We start from the raw sequence: 19,245 nt of genomic DNA, 5'->3' as shown, positions 1-19,245 counted from the left end.
TCTTATTTCTTATAATTGTATGCGTAGTGGCACTAGCAACAAAACAATCATCATGCTCATTGATTTGTAATGGTTTGATCCATTCTATATAAATGAAATAGACATATAATAAGTAACAAAAATACTTCATGCATAAAAATATAAAAGACATTACAATATTGAAAAGAAATACCCAAACAAACTAAAGTAAACATCACTTTTTTCTAACATTTGTTCACATGGCACGTCATCTCCACATATTCTCATTTTTAATACAATTTGAAACATCTCAAAATTATATTCCACGATTGTCTTAAAATCTTGTAATTGCAATTGTCTTCACTCATATCTTGCACGTGGTAATATTATAGTCTTTTGATAGTCAAACCAATCCTCTCAACTCTTTCAGAGTTGAAAAGGACTTTTGACTTTTAAAGATTGAGAATTCAAGCTCTCGTGGAGATGATGACGAAGAAAAATCATCGCTTTAGCACAATCTTGCTTAGAAGCATTAGTATTTTCTTTTATTGTTTCTCCCAATTTTCTACTTGCCAAATGTAGTTCGCATCAAGGACCCATGACAAATAGTTTATTTTAGAAACATCAAGAGCATTGAAATCCAACTTTATGAGATTGACCATTAAGCTACAATAAGTTAATATGCACTTTTAGCATAATATTTAATATATACATATAAATAGAATCAAATGTATGATACATGAATATAATGTAAATGACAAAACATTACTAACCATAAGGGATATATAAGTCACCATGTAATTAGATTGAATTATTATGACATGCATACATGAAATTAAATATTTTTAGATTTGACTTAAATCTTATAATGTTACAAATGACAATTAAATGGTATTCATGTCAATTTTATTTTGTTAGTAATTAAATTTTATTGCATATGAATATGCTAACAAAACATTCAAAATACATACATCGGCATATAAAAGAAAACTATGTAGGTAAAGTAATTTTAATCACAATATCGATACTATGACATCAAAAATATTATCATGGATCGATTAAATAAATGAAGAAGCTTCGGCCTCCTTGACCAAGTTCATTATCTTAAAATACTTCAGGTGGTGAGAAAATCAAATATTATATTTATCATCGCCTTCAGGGATGATATTGCAAATAATTGGTATAAAATAGTTTACCTACTGTTGGAGGTAATTTAACTCATTACTCACTTCAGTAAGCAAGGAAATTTTATAAAACACGTCCGCTTCAGGGGATGAATCAAGAATTGTGTGCCTACTTTTGGAGGCAATATCAATTATAATAAATCTTTTATTTATATATGTCCACTTCAGGACATTGAAATGTATAAAATATGACTATTCATATCTCATTATCAAAAAATCAAGAATAAAAGTAATTATGATATTGTAGAAATAAACAAATAAGAGAATAAGAATTATCCGTAAAGAGAATCGATATTTCACCTTGATCGAACGTAACATCGTGCTGATAATGTGTTATAAACTTAAAAAAAAATTAAGTTTGTTAGCATATCACTCGTAATAGAATATAAAAACCAATATATGTATTCTCTCCAAATCTCTTTTCTTATTCTACCAAAAGCTTCTTCTACAAATGAATTATATAGTAGTATTTAACTATACTGATAAATATGATAATTACAAAACATCATGGGAGATACAAAAGGTTATAAATATTATGAAGGAATACCAAAAAATATATACATATATATGTATTTATAATAATATATTAAATGACAATAATTTTGATTTTATTACGCGACAACAACAAATCAAGTTTGGCTTCACCATTAATATATTTTGTCGCTACGAAGGCAATTAAATCATGGAGTCGTTGAAAGAATAGACTAATGATTATAACATATATGAGTTTTGTCAATTAACATCGTTCAGCAATAAACCCTCTGTCCTATATACAAAGAAGTTGATTTCCACACATAAATGAAAATGGACAAACCATAAATAATCATTTAGTCCTACTCAAAAGACTACAGTAAATGTGGACGTAACATTTTTTTCTTTTTATTTTTTTTCTTTTTTGTTTTATGTTTATATATATATATATATATATATTTTGTGGTATAGCATGACTACATTTATAATGTGGTGTAGGGTTTTGAAAATGATTGTAGATCAAAAACTAAATAAATAAGAAATAGAAAAGTTTAAATCCGAAAAGTTACGATGAATACTAATTAACTGTGATAGTGCAATGGATATTAGCTGTTATTTTTGCAAGAGGAATTGAAACATTAGGTACAGTTAAAAATTATGATAAATATTCTTTCCACCGATAAAACTACAGTAGTGTTGATTAATCGTGGTTAAAATTTAAAGTTTCACATCAGTTTTGTTTGAGAATAGTAGATAATATTTATTTATCATGGTTTACAAGCCGTAGAGATTTATTGTGTAGGTAATAATTTATTCTTTTTGGTAGTGTGTTTTCCTTTTTTGGTCGTGGAGTTTTTTTATTAATATTTTTAGAAAAAATTACAACAGACATTTCTAAAATTTGTTATAATTATAAATATCCCTTATTGTTTGAAAAACTGCAAATACCTCCCTAAGATTAATGGTCGTTTAACAAATATCCTTTCATTGGACTGTCACAAATTGGTATTTGTTAAACAACAGTTAATTTTAGAAGAATAATTATAATTTTTCAAATAATAAAACATATTTAAATTATAACAAATTTCAGAAGAGCATGTGAAAAAGGGGGGAGGGCTGTCTGGTTTTTTCCTCATGAAATAGACATAAAATTAGAAAAAATGCCAAAATATTTTTAGGACTCATAATAATTCTACATAGTTGTAACTTCTTGTCACTTGAGAAAATATATAAACAATATAGATAATTATGATAGATTTGACGAATATTTGATAAAATTATATTTTTTATTCCGTAATTTTTTGGGGTGCGACACTTGGTCTCAGAACATTCAAATATTAACATTTGAAATTTATCTTGTTATATTTTTAATTTTGTATAATTTTAATTTGTTGTTCATAAAATAATAATAATAATAATCACCGGAACTTGATCACGTGACGGACACATGATCCATGACTAGAAACCGGGAATATCGTCATTTTTGGAGGGAAAAAACCCTCATTCACACTGTACAAGGACTGAATTGGTTAATCATCAAACTCGTGGGACTAAAATTTGAAAACTTGAGATTTATGTGGTTGGTGAAGTTTCAGTTTAAGTCTTAATCACACATTAAGAGGTAATGCAAATTTTGGTCCTACTTTGTGGTTTCATTTTCAGTTTTAATTTCTTGGACAGTAATTAATTTTAAAATATGTTATATATACATATTTTAATTAAAAATATATTGATTTGACATCATAATTAAATATAATTACACAAAATTCCATCAATTAATTCAAATACATTCTCGTTTCAGACACAAACCACAAAGGTAGAGGGAAGTAAGACTTAAACTGAAACATATATTATACATACATAATATTATATATGTATATATCAATGGGCGCGACAACGAGTCACCCAGACTATTCTGGGCGACCTCGCTTCGCCCCATTGCCGTGGGGGTGACTTGGGCCGTTGTCCAGATCCGGGGCGATATCGCCCTTAATGCCGAGAGAAGAAGGGCCACGAAGGTCACCCAGTGTTCTTCGAAGAAGTTAAATAAATAAATAAAATTTTAAAAATTTAAGCAAAAGTATTTAATTATACAAAATCTAAAAATAATAAAAAAAATATTAAAGTTTTAGTTTAAATATATATTAGTTATCTTAACTTAGTAAATTATATAAATTAAAAAGTTGATAGATAATTTTTTAGTGTTTTGATATTTAATTAGTATATTTTATAAATAGATATTTAAATTAAATAATAATTTAATATAATTACTAATATATAATATTATAAATGAATTTTATTTATATTCGTATAAATTTTTAATTTGAAAAGTTAAGTTCGCATATTAATTTTTGTATTGTGATTTGTTAATTTAAATTTTTAACTTTTAAAAATTTTATATACAGTTTAGGTATTTTTTATGTTTAGTTAATATATTTCATAAATAAATATAATTAATTAGAATATATTAAAACTAAATAAATAAATTAATCAATAATATATAATTTATTAAATATATTTAAACTAAAATATTGATTTTCTCTTATACACCCCAAAAAAAGGGTAATATAGAATTTTGCATGCAGAAAATAATATAAAAAAAAGTGCAAAAAAAAAAAAAAAGATCCACTGTTATTTCAGGTATGTGACATGAACTTTTCGTTAATTTCTAACGAAAATGGGATATTTTATTACTTTTTTCATAATACTGGGGATTTTTGTCTATAAAAATAATATAGGGGAATTTTGCACTATTTTATCAAAATATAGGGAGTGTTATGCAAATTTTTCATATAAAATGTACGAATTTCAAATAATACTCATCGAGTTTGCTGTGAACTTTATTTTGTAGGGCAGTGAAGAATAAGAAGTCATTAAAATTTAGGGGTTGGAAGGGCAGACATATGGCATTAAATCTCCACCAAACCATTGACATTAGCATCATTCAGCAGTACAGCGCAACCTGAAAAGAAATGGACATAATTGGAGTTATTTAATTTTTTATTAATAAATATATATATATATTATAATTATATTTAATATATTAATAAAAACATGAAGAGTCGTGATTTTAAATCACGACTCGTCAATAAATTAATTCAAAAAAATTAAAAAATGGCCAAGTCGCGATCTTGGTTTGAATTGTTTCCACTTGCAATTTGGTTATTAGTGTCTTCAAAATGATTTCTTTTTTAACAATGGCCGCATAATGATTATTAGTAGTTATTTTTACAATCGGACTAAAATATTAATTAACGATAGTTAAAATTTAAATTTTTACATTCATTTTATTTAGTGGTAATAGATAGTAACAGTCATTTATAATATATAGAACGATATATATATATTTTATTATTTTCTTAAGAAAAAGCGCGGACAAGTTTTAAGGATTTCTTTTTAAAAAAAATAATTTGATAAAAATTAAAAAATACGATAAAGTATTTATAATCATATAAAATTGAATGAGAGATCACTGTAATTTACCCTAAAATAAATGTAGAAAGACAAGAAAAAAAAAAGGAGCAAGCAAACAAAAAATAGAGGGGATAAATTGTTGTATTTTAAAAAATACAAAAAAGTAAATTATTATATTTTTTTATATGAGGTAATTTCCTTATTTGCAGTATCCTAGAGAGGTTTGTTTATATTTTTCTCAATTTATTAATTGTTGTAAAACAAGAAAAACAAACTAATTAAAAATTAGCTAAAACAATCTTTATTTTATATACTACTAGCTATCATCGCATGCGGTTCCTACGAGCATATAAAAAGAACCTTGTTGTGAGATGATAAGAAAAAAAATATTAAACAAATAAATTATAATTATAAATTATAATAAATATGGAGAAGTAATGTGGGATAGTGGGTAATTAAGAAAAAAAATAATTATAAAATTATTAAAAAATATTGAAATTACTAATCTAAGCAGATGCTTTTAAAGAGAAGAAATGAAATGAAGGTAATAGATACTTAAGTGTGGAGTAATTATTTTGGTTGACAAAATAAATTTGGACCAAAATGTCTATAAATATATTTATTTCTTTGCTAAATTACATCAATGCCTCCTTGAGTTAAGTCTATTTATACAAACACCCATTGTATTTTCTAAATTTACAGGCACACACCCTAAGAAAGTGTTAGTATAATATATCTTCGGGGATGTTTGTATCAAATTTTGTTATTGAATAAAGGGTAATATTTGTAATTTTATAAATGACATAAAGTGTTTGTGCAATTAGATTTAACCTCACAAAGTGTCGATATAATTCACTCTTATTTCTTTCACAAAACAACCATCCCTCTAACCAATTAATTTTATCGATACTAAAAAAAAATTACTATTGATTATAGACTAAAATTGTGTTAAATAATTATTATATTGATGCATAAACTTAGATTATTTTTTATGAAAATAACTATGAGCCATGACATATATTTTAGCCACACTTATAAAAACTACAGCCAACAATCCAAAATATATGACATATATCTACCCTGACAGATTTTTAGCCATATTTACAAGAACCATGACCAGAAAACATTTCGTTATTGTGATCAATGTTGATTATTTACTACGACTATTTATTTTTAATTATATCAATTAATTATGGTTAAATATATTTTGTAGTGACATAAATAGATTTGGCAAATAAACCATGAATTGACAAATAAATTCTAGCCCATAGTCCAATTAACTAATTCCATCATACAATTGAGTCTGACCAAATTTATTTAATATCATTAAATTTATTTAATTCATCTGATCCTATTAAACATCATCTTATCAAATTAATTTAACCTAACCTATATTTAATTAATCTCATTAATTAAATATTAGGCTTTCCGTCACATGGATTCTCTCGTTTAAATGATCACATCATTTAATTTCTCGAATTAATTGGCTCTTAAATATTTTAATTAATCATTTACCTTCTTATTATATTACGTCGTTTCGAATAATAATTTAATTGTGTATGTATATTATCATTTTTCATTTCTTCTTTTGTTTTTTTTAGTAAATTGCAACGAGTTCTATTAAAATTTTGTATAATTATAAATACATTTTTATTGTTTGAAAATTGTCACCAATACTCCCTGATTTTAACAGCCGTATAACAATTAGCTCAATTCATTAGATTTCGAAACGACGTAATATAATAAGAAGTTAAATGACCAATTAAATCATTTAGGAGCCAATTTATTCGTATTTATATTTTAAAAGAAATAAAATTAAAACTGACAACAATTATATCGTGTGACTGAATTAAAGTAACGATATCGAGCAAAAAATTATTATTATTATTATTAGAATATATTTTTATAGAAAAACATAATTTTAATTTATAATGAAACACAAACAGTATTTGTGTAATTTGATTTGATCTAACCTCAAAAAATATTAATGTAGTTTATCCATATTATTAACCATCTAAATTGAAAATTGATAAACCATCTGAATTATATTAATTGATAAACCATGTGTATTTTTAATTTAAAGATAAAATACACAATTTTTAGGGACAAAAACATCCAAGGTTTTTTTTATATATAGAAAATGGCACCACGAACTGATATCGCGGTGCCACTGAATTTTTGTTTTTATTTTTTTAAGTAAAAAAAGGCACTGCAATTTCACCGCTAATTTTTTTTTTTAAATAAAAATGGCAGGCACCACGATTAAAAAATCATGGTGCCACCTATTCCTTTAAAAATTTCAAACAACGTTACTTTCTTTTTTTTATTATTATTAAAATAATTACCCCCATTTTTCATCCTATACTAGACATCTGTTTAATATTCTGATTGTATTTCTCCAATTAATCAACACAGGAAATCACTGTCCTATTTGATCACCCGCTCTGACCACAAACTTCCGAAAGCACAATTCACATTTGAACGTACAGGAAATCACTATCATCTCATAATAGGTGATGGATCCTTTCTTAAAACTCACTAGTTTTCATACATGTTCTGTGCTTGCTAGGTCCAAATTGGGTACAATGACCCATCGGTATTGCTAGACAGTGACCTGACTCAAACTGTGTCCGGGCTTGTGTTTGGATCTAATAGGTTCAAATTGGGTACAATAGACATGGCCCCCCCTCTTGTTCTACTCATCGACAGTCCTGCTTCAAAACTATAAATTTACTAAAAGTTTTTAATGAAAAATTCCTGAATACAAAAATTTCAGCGTTGATTTCAGAAGAAATGTGAAAATTGTTATAGGAATTGTTGAAGATATAAATGAAACTTTAAATATTTTTAATTATCACAATATCCTTTTCTAAACTAAAAGAAATATTAATACCCCATGAGATTAAGCTCAAATATAAACACTTAATTAAGTACACTTCTGGATTTTATAGTCGTAATTACAAATACTCATTATTCAGTGGCAAACGTTTGTATAAACGCCCTCAGGTACATTAAGCTAAGACGGCAACACCCTAAGAAGATATACCTATAATTTTGCAAACGATAGAAAGTGTTGCGTATTATGTCCTAATATTAAGACATGTCAATTTAATATACCAAAAGTAAAAATAAAATAAAAGGAAACCACTAGTATTTCATAGTGCAAACTCTTACCAATCCACACCCACATATTTAGTACAATGCAAGAAATTATGTGAAAGATAAGCACTCATGCATACATACAAACTGATTAGAATGACTTGTATTTTTTCAACTAATTAAACAGGGTTTTGGAAAAAGAGTAGAGCTGCCATTTCCATTTCTCAACACTCTTGGGGAGGAGGTGGTGGTGGTGGTGGAAGGAGGGGCTCTTTCTGCCATCTCTGCACTGGTGAATGCTTTTGTGGTCTAGAGTTGGTGTAAATTGCATAGAGCACCAGTTGAAGTGTTCCCAGCACAAATCCAGTCCCATTTGGTACCTGCATGCCACCCCAATCTCATCCATCTTAGTAAGTAACAAATTGAGTTGGAGACAGAAGTAGAAAATGTAAAGAAAATATGAGAAATTATTGAGAGACACGGCGGAAAAGTGAAATACGATAAATTATAGACACCTCTTCTGAAACTTAGCATGATTAGAATTTTTTTTTATTATTATTTTGAAAAATTGTAAATACCCCTGATTCCGATGTCCGTCTAACAACGAGTCAATGCAGTTAGCTTCCGTTAGGTTTTTATTCAATTTTTATATTGAACTGGCCGTAATGCTCATTTATGAATATCATTTTATATATTTTTTTAGAATTTTCTAGATATTTTTAGGGACTAATATGCATTATAGATTATTACTTTACACACTTTCAATTTCTTTTATATTTTTTCCAAAAGAAAATCAATAAGGTTAAAGTAGTAATTTTTGCTGCACTGTGTATGGGCTATACAATTATTTTTCATTTGAAAAAAAGTATTAATAGTTTCTCAGACAATAGATGGTATTCATAATTATGTCAAATTTTAAAAAGATAGTTATTATTTATCTGGTACAATATTAATAATAGGAGAGTAAATAACAATATTAAAATTATGACAAAAAATATATATTAAGTGACAATAATTTTGTGGCTGTGAAGGCAATTAAATCATAGAGTTGTTGAAAGAATGTGGACCAAACCTTTTCTCCACCACCAATAAGGTGGAGTAGAGTTCTGAAAATGATTGTAGACCAGTAAATAAATAAATAATAAATAAAAGGGTTTAAAATCTAAAAAATTGTGGCGTATATTAATTAATTACGATTGCATAATAATCATTAGCTGTTGTTTCGATAAATGAGATCGAAACATTAATTACAATTGAAAATTACAGCAGATATTTTTGTTCATAGGTAAAATCACGACGAATGTTTCTTTTGATAGTAGTAGATAATATTTATTTATCATGTCTTACAAGTAGTAGTGATTTATTGTATAGATAATAAATTATTTTTTTGCCATGCTTTTGTCGTTTTTGTTTGCGGAGTTTTTTTATTAATATATTTTAGTGTAAATTACAACGAACTTTTTTGAAATTTAAAAAATTATAAATACCTCCTGGAATTAATGACTTTCGAACTAATTGAGTATTTGTTAAACAATCGTTAATTTTAGAGAATATTTATAATTTTTTAAATAATAAGGTGATATTTATAATTATAATAAATTTCAAAAAACACTTGTTTAGGGGGGGGAGGGGGGGTTAGAACCTAATAACGAGCAACTGTTTTCATCAGGTAATTAACTTAAGACAAAGGCTTCCGACACTTACAACGTGTATTTTAAATGTCATTAAACAGGAATAATAGATAATTACAACCATACATGTATAGAGATTGAAGATGATTAACGGTCACAGAGATTTTGGTCATGATCCTATATGTGTCGTATCAAATAAATAGGGAAAAATGCGACTTACCCCCTTATTATAGGGAAAAATTAGTAAATATTTTTTTATAAAAAAATAAAATAGTAAATTATCTTCCAATATTTTGAAAAATGAAACAAATTATCTCGCTATTTAAATCATCAATAAGGGATTAATTTGCTTTATTTTTTAAAATACGAAATTAATTGAAAAAGTCGATTAAAATCGCTAGTATCAAAATTTATATCTAATAATTGTGAACAATTAAAACAACCATATTGACGTGTGGTACTCACTCTCAGAACATTAAATATTGACGTGACAAATTTATCTCATTATATTTTTAATTTTGTGTAGTTCATTAGCCATTAAGACGACGACGACGACAACAACAACAACAACAACAACAACAACAACAACAACAACAACAACAACAACAATAATAATAATAATAATAAAAAAAAAAAACTTGATCACGTGAGGCACACATGATCCAAAATCAGGAATTTCGCCATTTTTTGAAGGGAAAATTCTCATGCGCTTTGCACCTAAGGACTGAAATTCATTCCTATCAAATTTGAGGGACTAAAATGAAAAAAATAAAATTGCGATTTATGTGGCTGATAATGTTTCAACTTTAAGTCTTAATCATACATTAAGAGGTGGTGCCAATTTTAGTCTTACAAATTTGATGAATAGCAATTTTAGTCCGTACATCTAGAAAACATGTGAATTTTTTTATATAAAACGCGTGAATTTAAAATAATTATATTTTTCATTTTATATCTAAAGTACATATCGAGTCTGCCATGACCTTTATCCTATAGGGCAGTGAAGAATAGAAAATCTGTAAAATTAGGGTAACTTACAACGTGATTTTGTGAAATTCGGCATAATTATGAATATTCATTTATTGTTTTAAAATTACCAACACTTTCTTGATTTTTCTGAACCTATATATATAATCCTCGGACAGAAGCATATTTTGCCTTAATGTACTTTTCTAAAACATATAAAGTTATAAAACTAAATCAGACGAGGTGGATGGAAAATTTTAAAAATTTATCCACTTAGTCCGTAAAAATAAATTTATTTTTTTCTAAAAATTATAATTCATAGTCCACAATAACATTTTGACTAATTAAGAAAATATAAATGAAAACTTACGAAAACTAATGAATTGAACGATTATTAAAATAAGAACATGCAAATAATAAATAAAATATTTATAATTATATCATATTTTAAAGAAATTCAGTGTAATTTATTCTTAAAATTAAGTAGTGGTTGAAAGGGTAGACAGATGAGGCGTTAAATCTCTACCACAGAGAAACAAAACCATTGAACTTAGCATCATTCAACAGTACAGCTATGGGACAGTTCGATTTGGACAACGTGAAAAGAAATGGACATAATTGTTTTTCTTGATTTAAATTGTTCCCATTTGCAAGTTGGTTTAGTTTATTGAAAATGATATTTTAGGGGGAAAAAGTTAATTGAAAGATTTAAAAATAAAATATAAATTTTAGAAGGAAAACGATACTCTGTCTAACTTTTGATGAAAATTAATTAATTACGATCGCATAATAAATTTAAATTTTTACATTAATTTCGTTCAACCGTTGTATATGGTACTGATATTTTATAAATTTAAATCACAACTGTTTGTAATGCAGGGAATAATTCTTTTTCCCCTCTATAAGAAGTACTATTTAATTCTTTTCTTTGAAAACAGCAGCAACATGTTTTGAATTTTTTTTTAAAAATAAATAATAATTTGATAGAATTAAAAAATCTCAAAATTGTTGAACTTCATCATGCTAAAAATGAAATTAATTAATATTAATTTAATAAATAAATGGTAAATTACAATGATTTTCTTTAAAATTTATGATTCGAAAAATACCAATACCTCCCGATGTTTGATATTTCGTAATCTACAGGAATATTTTGGTTCATTTACCTATAAAAAATTAATAAAAAACTAATGGAATGAATTATTTAAGATATACACTAAAATGAAGAAATATTGATAATGTAAAAAGACAAGAAAAAAGGGCAAACAAACAATAAATAGTAGGGACGTAGAATTAATGATTTGGTGGGGGGGGGGGGAGGGGGGGGGTGCCCTAAAAATCACATGTGGAAATGTGTGTCCCGACAATTCCGAAGTGCTGTCATCGTTTTCATACAGTACTGATGATTACGACTCTCATTGTTATATTCACAACGTGCCCTTATAACACCTTTAATTAAATCAGCTAAAAACTTCTTTATTTATATACTATATTTACGTATGGAGTAATTCTTTTGGTTGACAAAATAGATTTGATTTAAAATATTTTTTAAAATATATTTATTTTTATGATAAATTATACAAATATTTATTTCAATTAGGCCTAGTTACATAAATATTCATTACTTTTTAAAAAATCATAGATATACATCTTAGTATATTGTATTTAAGGGAGTATTTTGTATAAGATTTCGCCACTTAATAGCGATATACTTGTAAATTTTTGAATGACGTGTAGTGAGTGATTGTACAGTTAGACACAGTAGAAGAAATTCAATATTTAACTATGGCTAATCGCTCCATAGTTAAAAATGAATAGCTCCAGTACATAATTATTAACCTCAGTCATGTAACGGTTGTTGGTCGTGATTTTTCGAGTATGGTTAGAAAAACATATGTCATGGCTACAAGTCATGACAAAAGCATCACATCCATGACAAGAATAATTTTTCATGGTGAATATTCTAAGTTTTTATATCGATTTTTTACCACAATTTTAGTCTATAGCTAATTATTATCACCCCTTTAGAAAAAATATAATTTTCCACTACCGTTAATTCCTACAGTAAAAAAAAAATCATGGCAAAGACAAATCAACCACGACTTTGCGACGGCCATTAGCCGTTGTTTCTACAATTGTGGTCAAAACATTAGCCATGACTAAACCCATGACGAATATTTTGACTATGGCTAAAAGCCATGTAGAATATTGATTAATTATGATTAAAATTAAAATTTTTTTTTTATTTTGTTTAGTCGTGGTTAGTAGTCTTGATTTACCACGATTTTTAAGCTGTGATTATTTATAATGTAGCGAAAACTCAATTTTATTTATAGTATTAGTATATTTAAGTTTTATTGAATTCTTTTTATGTTCAGATTATTAAATTAATATAATAAAAATTTAAAAATACATACATATATATATATATATTGAATGTATTCCGACAGCTGGTATTCTGTAAACTTGTTTGGATCTAATACATAATGGTCCCAAAACATAGGACATAATGATTGTGATATCTTAAAGTTTACGAGCAATAGGACAACGATACAGAAATAAATTGAATAAATAAATATATGGACCGACACTCTAATTTCTAGGTCCCAGAAATATCATGTTGTGATAATGAACAAAAATTAATATATTAATTAGACTTAATTAATTAATCAATATTTGTTCAATGCAAAAATTATGATAAAATAATTATTATTAACCATCGTTAAATAAAATCAATACAAAAAATTAATTTTTCTAATAAAAATATTATTTGTTACAGCAAAACATTGTAAAAATATTTATCGTGACTTTTAGTCATAGCAAATATTTTAGTCATATTTCAAAAACCACGACGAACAAAAATAGCATGATCATGGTCAATTACTATTTGCTCTGACTATTTATAATTAGGGTTAATTATTTGCATCCGAACTATGACTGTTTTTACACTTTAGTATTCTAAACTTTGTTTTGTGTTAATTTATCATCTCAACTTTATGACAATTTGTACTTTGGCGTTTATAACTATATTTCAATCAAATTTTTTATTTCAAAACATCACATGCATTGCACATGTAATATTTAAATATTATTTAATATGATATTTTTTACATATGCACAGTATGTGATCTTTTTTTGCTAAAAAATTAATAAAAAAATGATAGTATATGGCAAAGTGTAAATTTGCAAAGTTGAAATTGTAATTTGACCCAAAAAAAAGTTTCAATAAAAAAGTGTAAAAACGGGCATAATTCGAATGGCAAAAAATCATGGTTAAATAATATATTTCTTGTAGTTCACCATAGCAACTATTTTAGCTATACTTGCAAGAACTACGACCAACAAATGTTGCGTGGCAGGGTCAGATAATTTACTACTATTATATATTTTTAACTCTGTCGAGTAGTTATGGTTAAATGTTAATTATTTGTAGCGACATAAATACATTTGGCAGACAAAACAAGAATCGATTAAAATGCCCTTATACTTTTTTCAATTATAAATAATCATCTCTTTGATTAATTAGTTACATCAATAACTTTTTATTAATGTACACTAAAAGTTATTTTATTTTATTTTTTATATTTTATTTAATTAAATAAATATAATAAAATTTATATAATATATATACGTCGAGAATATGCTTCGATTGCTAGTAAATATAAATTATGGGGATCATTAAAAGATAAAAAAATACTTACCCCGAGAAACCAGTCCTTGACAAGCACTGCGTAGAAAGTCCAAACCCCTCCATTCAAGAAGAGGAAAAATGAGAGAAGAAATGGCATATACTCCACACTCTTCGTTGTCACCACTGTTTTCTGCATTTCTCACACCCCAACAATTTATTGTTACTATTTAATTATTAGGGAAAAATACAATAGCTTCATTGTGATATCGCAAATGTGCAAATTATCTCTTTATGAAAAAACAAATAGCGATTTACCTCCCTATATTTTTTAAAATACAACAATTTACCCCCTATAATTTTTAAACTGAAGCAATTTACCTCCCTGTATAATGAGGTAAATTGCTTCATTTTAAAAAGTATAGGGGGGTAAATTGCTATATTTTTTTTATAAGGAGATAATCTGCTCATTTTCAATATCACAGGGGAGTAAATTGCTATTCACCCTTAATTATTATATATATATATTGTATAAATACTAATATATATATATAATAAAAAGGCTTTTTTTTTTCACTCGCAAATGAGAATTTGTAATACCGTAATATTAATTTTTTGATTGTGTCAATAATATCCGTAAGTTGGTTTTATTTATTTATTTATTTTTTAAATATAATATGTTTATTTATATATTTTATTATTCTAATTTATAATACATTTTAAAATATAAAAAATAATCTATTATATGTAATCAGAGTGACGTGTGATTACGGATAATATATATATATATATATGTAGGAATTAAAAAAGATAATTGAATTGTTTAATTGGTTTGCGTGATCTCCTCCAATTTTTTAGGATTGACATTTGCATGAATAATTAAGAGAAAATTATTATTTTAGTCCGCTAAGTATGCCTAATTTTAATTTTAGTCCAATAACTATGTCCATTTTTATTTAGGTCCAGTAACTTATGAAATTACTTACTTTTAGTCCTCTAGTAGATTTTCGAATAATTTTACCCCTATACAACTTTCAAAATGCAGTTTTATTTCATATGCACTTTTAGGGGTAAAATTGGCCGAAAATATGTCAGATGACTAAAAGTAAGCAATTTCGTAAGTTACTGGATCTAAAAAAAAATGAACATAATTATTGAACTAAAATTAAAATTAGATATATTTAACATATTAAAATAATACTTTTCCCAATAATTAATACATAATGTGTAAGACTTAAAGTGGGAGACAAGAGAGGGAGAAGTTTCTTACCATGGCAGCAAGAGGTGAAGCGTACATGATAATGTTGAGTCCTGAGCACATGAAACCAATAGCATTAATCCTCATGTCCCCATGCAACAGTAAATATGTGACTGACAAAGCTGCCGCGAAAAATCCAATATCTACGACTCCCAACAGTATTGCTGTTCTACGCTGTCCCAATAAATCACACGAATTTATTTATTAGACGAAAATTATATTAAGAATATTAAATATAATTTTAAATCATAAAAGATTTATATATGTTGTAGTTGCATCAAATTTTAAGAAATAATAATGTAATTATCTCTATTTGAAAAGAAATATTTCTTTGCCGATCAGAGGTCTTTGCCTCAAATATAATCACATAGAAAATTTATTATTTATATATTTTTATTTTCTATTCAGTTCTAAAGTGTTTGATATCTCATATCTCCGTTTAGTTCATCTTTTGAATTTAAAAAAATCGACCTAAAAATTTAGGATAAAGGGTATACTCCACGAGAATCAGAATTATCAAATAATTGATAAATACAAAATTTATTAAGATTCAAGTCCTTAAGATAACTAATTTGATCGAGAAAATATGAATTATCTCGATTACCCTTAGTTTCTTATTTCTCCCACAAATAACAATCTATTTTCGACTAATTAGTCGTATCAATAATTTTCTATCCATACTTTTAATCACTTGCAATCATTTATTCACTTTATCTCACTACAGAAAAATCTGCCTTTAGCTGCCATACATGAATTATAATTTAAATTAATTAAAAATTAAAAAATCTTAAATTACGCACACAAATCAAATATGTTTCGATCGCTATTTAGAATTTAAAAAAGATAAAAAAAAAAAAGAACAGTCTCCCATTTCTGGACTTGAGAACGGGGATGTATTTACAGAACGACCCAAATGTTCTATTACACTTACGTGTCACGTTTTACACCAATAAGTAATTGACACACATGTTTTTTTCAAATTAAAAAATTAGATTGTAATTTAAAAGTGGGATCATATATATTAATTCACCATATAAATATAACATCAGTGCACAATAACACGAATATGTGATAAAAGATCGTTTAGCTTGCCCGTGCAAAGAAAAGAAATTAAAAAAAAAAATAAAGTTACCTTGTTCCAAGGAGGGGCAAAGAGAAGAAACAAGGCCACATATATGATCTCAACCACCACTCCAAAGCCATTGATAGTGGCCACAAGATAACTCCCAGGCTTTATGATTCCGTAGTATGTCCACAGAGATGAACTCAGCAGTGTACAAATGTAAGGAAGGCTGTCGAACTCCTCCGTTGACCCACTTTTCGCTATCCTCACGAACGTCTTCCTGCAACCAACATTTCCCACAACTCAGGACCACTACTACTGTTTTAGCAAGATTTTTCAAGAAAGTGCGTCGAGCGGAAATTATATCCCGGATCGGGTTTGGTCGAATCTAAATTTATTATATAGCAAGAGCAATACACCTGTCGTATAATTGGCGCTTGACAAGTGTATCTTATTTGTAGATAGTTTGGTTCGATCAAAACGAATATTGAGTAAGAATTTTTGCCGTTTCCTGTCGTGGAATTCCAAGATGATTTTTTGTGTTGTATATATATTTCGTACTTACACTGGAGAAAGAAACACGAGGAATGAGATGATGTTCCCTGCAAACATATTGTATAATTAGCATATATATATATATATATATAGATAGATAATGTAAAACACAAAGAGACATAGTAGGACATATAATGAAGTGACGTCTTACCTATGAAGCCGACCAGGAAAACTAACCCATCCATGGCCGGCCGGAGAGGTTTTGGTCTGCAGAAGGAAGCTGAAGAGGAAGAGTGTCGTAGAGAGTGATATGGTTTGAGAACAATGCTGGCTAAGGCCACAGGTTATATATATATATATATATATAGAGAGAGAGAGAGAGAGAGAGAGAGAGAGAGAGAGAGAGAAACGAATAATTTTAATTATTAACAAGAAATGAATGATTGTATATGGTTGATGAGTGATGACCCATTATCACATGGGGAATTATATAAGTGAAAATGAAAATTTTGATCTCATCATCAGCTGTTCTGAAAATGACTCTCTAGTCCCTAGCTAGTGGTCAATTACATAAAATACTATAAATTTTTATATAAATCAGGTCTAGTTAAATTTGGTTGATATATTATATAATAAATATAACTAATAATGTATTTATTATGTGATTAATTATTATATTTGAATTATATAGTAATTATATATAGTTAATTTATTATAATTATTGCATAATTGATTCGAATATGATTGAATCGTGTTTTCGAATTAGAATTTTTAAGAAGTAAATGAATACGAGTGCTTATTCATATATTTATTGTTGTGATAAATAAGTAGGAGTGCTTATGAGTATTTGTCATTTTATGCGAATTATTTAATTTATTTTTTTATTTTTATATTAATATAGTAAGTAAATAAATTGTTCAATCTTATTAAAAATTCATGTGATATGTAATTATCGCTTCAAAAAAAATTTAAAAAAATAGTGAAAATTATTTGTTTAATTAAGCTTTCGTGAACATGTGATATGTAATTATCGCTACAATATTTGTCAAGAATGGCTAAAATATTTGTCAAGGGTTTCGATATAGGTTTTTAGCTGTGACAAATAATTTTTTCATGATGGAAAAATTAATTTTTTGCGTTGATTTTATTTAATAATAGTTAAGAATAGTAATTCATCATAATTTTTAGTCAACGTCATTAATATTATAATTAATTGTAATTTTTTTTAGTGAAGAAAGCATATATAAGTTTTTTTTTTTATTTATTTATCTTGATTTATGTCAACTCAAAGTACGTTTCACGTGACATATTTTAAAACTGGCCCGACTGACAAAAAGTCATAAGATATTTCAATAGTTTATTCAAATAAATTTAGAAAAAATATGTGGATTCATAATATATACTTTTCTTTTTCTAATTTCTTTCAGATACGGAAATCCTCAGCTGCTCCCACCACTTTATCACATTTGAAATTAAAATAATATCGAAATTTTGACCCTAAGTTTTCACACCTCAATATAAATATTTGAGCAAAGATTTTATATATATAATTACAGAAAGTTGACGGCCAAAGTTCCCACTTTGCGAAAAAAGATATATATGTTGTAGCTGTCCATCAAAGACGACTATGCAATTTAATTAATTAAATTTATATGAACAAGTTAGAGGGGTTTTCATTATTTATTTATTATAATATTAAAAGAAAAAACTCGATAAAAAGAATTTGGTAGAACCACGCATGGCATCATTTCTTTTTTTAAAAGAAATTAATTAAATTTGAAATTATGGTCAATTAAAAAAAATATGATTTTTTTGCATAATTAATTTCTATATCAATTGGGAGTATCAATTGCCTTTATAATCTTTCCATATCAATTGCCCCTTAAGTTCCGAATATTTGAGGTAGGGAATATTTGGAACTTGGTAAGTAGTATCGTCATGAATTTGGAAAGTTCTTCTCCAGTTTTGTATATATACCTATTGTTTGGGTTGTCCGAATTTTTTGTTGTTTGATCTTCACTGAGTGTCTCTTCTTTTAGTGTGTTATTTTCGATGCAACATAGTTCATCCTTCATCCA

General features: G+C 26.8%; 1 protein-coding gene across 1 annotated transcript; it reads right to left on the bottom strand.

Moving 5' to 3' along the window:
• Window positions 1-8,156: 8,156 nt before the first annotated feature.
• On the bottom strand, window positions 8,157-17,521 carry LOC105172394 (bidirectional sugar transporter SWEET17). The gene is made up of 6 exons (XM_011093793.3): window positions 17,379-17,521; window positions 17,238-17,274; window positions 16,742-16,952; window positions 15,622-15,783; window positions 14,425-14,544; window positions 8,157-8,506 (listed from the first exon to the last, which is right to left on the bottom strand). Exons 1-6 carry the CDS (start codon window positions 17,410-17,412, stop codon window positions 8,351-8,353), a joined length of 720 nt encoding a protein of 239 aa, XP_011092095.2. The 5' UTR covers window positions 17,413-17,521; the 3' UTR covers window positions 8,157-8,350.
• Window positions 17,522-19,245: the final 1,724 nt, after the last annotated feature.

The sequence above is a fragment of the Sesamum indicum genome, linkage group LG10 (assembly GCF_026168435.1).
Source record: "Sesamum indicum cultivar Baizhima isolate 11 linkage group LG10, ASM2616843v1, whole genome shotgun sequence".
Lineage (NCBI taxonomy): Eukaryota > Viridiplantae > Streptophyta > Magnoliopsida > Lamiales > Pedaliaceae > Sesamum > Sesamum indicum.
Note: the sequence above shows the minus strand (reverse complement) of the source record. Positions and strands in the feature narration are given on the sequence as shown.